This window comes from Glycine soja, chromosome 4, assembly GCF_004193775.1.
Source record: "Glycine soja cultivar W05 chromosome 4, ASM419377v2, whole genome shotgun sequence".
NCBI classification, from domain to species: Eukaryota; Viridiplantae; Streptophyta; class Magnoliopsida; order Fabales; family Fabaceae; genus Glycine; species Glycine soja.
In genome coordinates this window covers 46,736,253-46,740,868 of record NC_041005.1, presented here as the reverse complement: position 1 = coordinate 46,740,868, position 4,616 = coordinate 46,736,253, and the positions used below count along the sequence as shown (strand labels likewise).

Here is a 4,616-nt window from a genome sequence, read left to right as displayed (position 1 = left end):
AAGTATTTTTTTTCCATATTGTTGTGTTTTTTTTGGGGTATAATAAAGAAGTACTACTGTTGAATCATGTTCTTGATCTTTGCTAGCATTAAGGTTAATTCACATAAATGAATCATGTTTTGACCGTTTAACGATACTTAGTGAATAAAAGTGACATAAATGATGCCACTTTCGTAGCCATTAAGTGGAAAAATACGCAAATAGTGGGCATGTGCTTGTTTTTAATCGATTTGAAGTATTACAAGAATGTATTTTTGAACAGTATAAATGATTTGATGAAAACATGCAAAAACAATTATAGAAAGAAGCTCATAGTGCTGCAGATTGGACGGCAAACTTTGCACACTCTAGTCCTCTTGATGTTCAAGTTCAACTTGTTTTTGGACTGTCCCAACAATGTGTCCTTCTCCTTTTGCGAGAGGTAATGGGTTTTCCCCATCCCCGTAGTGTTTAGTGCTTTTGTTCTTGGGCCTTAAGCCCTCAATTAAGAAAAGGAATTTAATTGTCAAATCCAAGTACCGAAAAACAAATTGTCAAATCCCAATGATATGAACCAACTCTAGCTACAATTCTAAATCATAGTTAAGAAACCTTCTAATGTCATTCATGGCTTCAAAGACATAACTAATTATAACATATCAGGGAATTGCATTTTTGTTTTGAATTTGGGTGTCGGCATAATTTAATTCATAATTTATTGCAAGTAGTGGGTTAATGTGAAAATGCAACATTAGGATTCATTTATGTATTTCAACTTACAAGCTCTTGGTTTAAATGGGCATAATTGCATTTCGCCTCACATTCAGAATAACATCTTGTTAAATTATGTAAGACAAACTTACAACTAAATCATCAATGTATTTTGCCTTTCATCCTCAACAAACACTTCGATCCACTTGAGTCTCGTAAACCTGCTTAATACACCGATCAACGCAGTAACTAAATAATTCATCCATGAAGCAGAATTGCAGAAACCTTGGCAATAAGGTATTTAATTTCATAACGGATATAATCACTAGGAAATAGTCGAGTACCGTAGTATCCAAGGAGAAAAAGAAGGCAGAGTAAAACAAAAGGACTATACGATGTGCCAAGTAGATTTATATGACTCTATATTCAATTTAAACTTTTTGTCTATATGGTTCCATCATATTATGGAGACATGTCATCCTAAACTTGACCATGATCTACAGCAACCTTTCAAGAGCCAAGTTTTCATCACCACCAACAGCTTCCAAAATGCTCCTTACTTGAGCTTCTGGAAATCCCATCTCAACGAGTTTCTGTACCTGTACCAAAAATAAAAGAAACTGCAAGCGTTAGAAAATTATCATATATACTATGGTCATATTTGACTCATTAGCAATGGATATTAAATTTCATAATTATGCACTTTTCAAATCAAAAGTATGTCAATATTCTTAAACAGGTTATAGGCAGCAATGCAAATCATTCTTCAAATACAAAACACAATTTTGGTATAAAATTAATACATAAAATGATTGATTGTAAATAGAAGTTTTGGGTTTATCATTTTCTTATAAAGTTATCATAAAAGCACTGTCTAATACTAACTAGATCAGCAGGATATTGTTAAAATCTCCTTAGTAAATAAAGTATTTGACAACAAAATACATAAAAATAGATGCTTGTGTAAAGCAATAAAACTTAACCGCCAATTTATGCAAAACAAATCCATGTAAGAAAGTAATAAAGAATGCCCTGCGTGAATGTTATGACAATGTCACATGTTGGTCAGGCCAATTTAAATACGCTCAATAATGTGCATCCATAATAGTACTCCAATAATAAAGAAAACAAGCTTAGCACCTTGTCTTCAATCCCGCGAGACGATTCCTTGGCAAAACTTTCTGTCCAGTAGCGAGCAGTGTTAACAAATGTCTGATAGTCTTTCAGATACTGCATTATCCATAGATAGACAAGGATTATAATGATAGAAGGACTTAAAAAGAATAAGCAATATTAACAGATGTTGATCTAGCAAAACCTACACAGGAATATAATCTTCAATATACTGTGCTTTGGCAGTTCCATAAGCAAAGGATATAAGAAGAAACTTTTCCTAAGAGTAGAGACACAACTACACAACAGAAAGAGTCAGACCTGCTGTGCCACCACGGCATCTTGAGGATCATCAGGCTGTGGAGCAGAGAGAAGTGCTTGCACAGAAAGAAGTGCAGTCTTCAGAGTGAGTGCTGGGCTCCACTGGTCCTTCAAGATATCCAGGCAAATAGCTCCACTTTGGCTGCTGATATTAGGATGCCTTCAATGTTTAACATACACACAAAAATCCATACATTAATCAACCAAACAGACTATTTTCCCATAGTAATGCATTAATTGCTATATTTGCAATGCATAAGAAATTGTTCATTTTATAGAGGTTGAGATAGAAAATAAAATCAAACATGAAAAGCTTATCCAGAAGCCAGAACTCCTAACACAGAGCAATTGAAACCTCATGTTTGCCACAGAACTAGTGGCAAACTCACTATTCTCCAATTGATAGAACATCAAAACAAGCATGAGATATATATTATGTCAGTTTACCAATCAATGAGAGAACTCTGCCCAGGTAAAGGAGGAGGGTTGTGTTAAACCCTCGGTAACCAACATAAAACTCATCAATATACCTAGCATGAACCACTCAGAACAGAAACTGAACTGAATATTGTTGTGTTATTCAAGTAGGCAACCACACATAGTGGAATAAGGCTTTCTGTTGTTGTAATAATCAATGAAAGACAGTGAAAGGAGGGGATATTCCCCAATTTGGTAGAACCTCGAAACAAGCACAAGATATATATTTTGCCAGTTTATTTAATAATTAATGAGAGAACTCCATCTATGGTATGATAACTGCTCCCAAGCCCAGGTAACGGAAAGGCGTTATGTTAGGTCCTCAACAGTCAATGTAAAACTGTCAATATACCCGACATGGATCACTCACAGTAGAAATTGAGTCAAATGCCGTTAGGTGATCCATGTGGCTGATGTCACTTAGTGGGATAAGTAAGATTTTTGTTGTTGAAATAATCAATGAGACAGTGAAAGGGGACACAAGATGAAATACAGAACCCGCAATTATCAACAGATTTCCAGTCAAAAAGTGCCACACTACCATATTCTATATCCTATGAAGAGAATTAGCATATTAAGCTTCTCTAGTAGGTTAAAATGAACCTGAAGCGGCATCAATGACAAAATCGAAACAGATGGAACCCTAGCACAAGACCTCACGTCAATTTTCCACGTCATCAACAAATAAACGAAAACTTATAGGTTAGGAAAAGCTAATTTTCCCCCATCCAAACCCTAACTACATCCTTGAATCACATTATAAATTATCAATCTCCCAAACAACAAAGCTGTTTCCACACTAAACAAAAACCACACACTTTCTCCCCTTTTCCATATCCAATAGAGAGTCGCACAGAAATAAAAAACCAAAATTTTCACGAGATCAACTTCTTCAAGGACTCCATGCCCCCACACCCCCACATCAAATTCAAGCCATTTTTTTCAACAAAAAAAAAAACAGAATAGTTAATAACAATTCTTTTTCGTACCAAACTTTGGTTTTAAACTTCATCTTGGGGGGTTCAAACGGGTACCCATCTGCAAAAAAAAAAGAAAAAAGAAAGGGAAGCTAATCAAGAGCCTAAATTGAGCGGAATTGCAAAATGAAAACCTAGGGTGATTAAAAAAAACGACAATTTAGGGAAATCGAGAAAGAAAACAACAGATTATGGTACCTGGCAATGTGATATCAATCTGGAAAATGCCCCCTTCATAAGGAGTTCCGACAGGGCCAGGAATGGTGCCGATCAAGAGAACAAGGTTGTCGCTTTTGGGGCAGACTTTGATGCCCGATCCCTCCGCGTCCTTGCTGCATTCCACGAGCTCCTTCTGCACGCGCGCAAGGTCTATCATCTTCAATCTGTCACCGATTAACCAAACCCTAGGCAGTGAGTCACAGACGGGGAGAACAACAAATCGTGAAAACTGAAAAACAAATGTGAACGATACGAAGAAGAAGAAGGCGTTCCTTGTTCAGTCACTAACTCACCTTGGGTGCTGTACAGAAGAAGCGAAGAAAAAAGAATAAAGCTTATGTTGTGTTGTGTCGCTTTTCACACACTAGTGACTGATGTATGTTGGTTTTCTTTTTCTTATTTTATTTGTACTTTTTTGTGGCAGTTATCGAAACGCCGTTTTAATTTTCTTTCGGCCCTTGCCGGACATGTGCGGTGAATGAGTGCAATGAAATGATGCGACGCTTCTCTTGCAATCTGGATTTCTTTCTGTTTTTACATTTTCACTATATTTTTGTTGAGACCCGAGCGAAGTGTTTGATTTTAATTTAATCCACCGTGTATATTTTAATGTAATTTCCAATTTTCCGTAAGAAGGCTTCACAACTTTTTTTTTATGGAGCGTAAACAAAAGGAATAAAACCCTTATCCCCTTATATAAAAAAGCTACCCTAGCTATCACTACGCATTATTTATATATAAGAATTAGATATATTTTTTTATGTCCACTTAATATTTTTTTCTTGTAATATGTAATATATAGATAATTTTTTTAGGGAC

The 4,616-nt window shown here is 35.7% G+C and overlaps 1 protein-coding gene across 1 annotated transcript; it reads right to left on the bottom strand.

Moving 5' to 3' along the window:
• Nucleotides 1-929: 929 nt before the first annotated feature.
• LOC114409969 (ubiquitin-conjugating enzyme E2 27-like) lies at nt 930-4,336 on the bottom strand. Its single transcript, XM_028373666.1, has 6 exons — nt 4,091-4,336; nt 3,777-3,961; nt 3,591-3,639; nt 2,125-2,284; nt 1,831-1,920; nt 930-1,289 (listed from the first exon to the last, which is right to left on the bottom strand). The coding sequence occupies exons 2-6, from the start codon at nt 3,952-3,954 to the stop codon at nt 1,188-1,190; spliced, it is 579 nt and encodes a 192-aa protein (XP_028229467.1). The 5' UTR covers nt 3,955-3,961; nt 4,091-4,336; the 3' UTR covers nt 930-1,187.
• Between the last annotated feature and the right edge of the window lie 280 nt (nt 4,337-4,616).

Bases quoted from the DNA above. Each gene is read 5' to 3' on its own strand.
- LOC114409969 (XM_028373666.1), bottom strand. From the start codon at position 3,954: ATGATAGACCTTGCGCGCGTGCAGAAGGAGCTCGTGGAATGCAGCAAG. The intron at 3,640-3,776 runs GTACCATAATCT...TTTTTTTTGCAG, and splicing joins GATTGATATCACATTGCCAG to ATGGGTACCCGTTTGAACCC. The intron at 1,290-1,830 runs GTGCTAAGCTTG...TTTTTGGTACAG, and splicing joins CTCGCGGGATTGAAGACAAG to GTACAGAAACTCGTTGAGAT.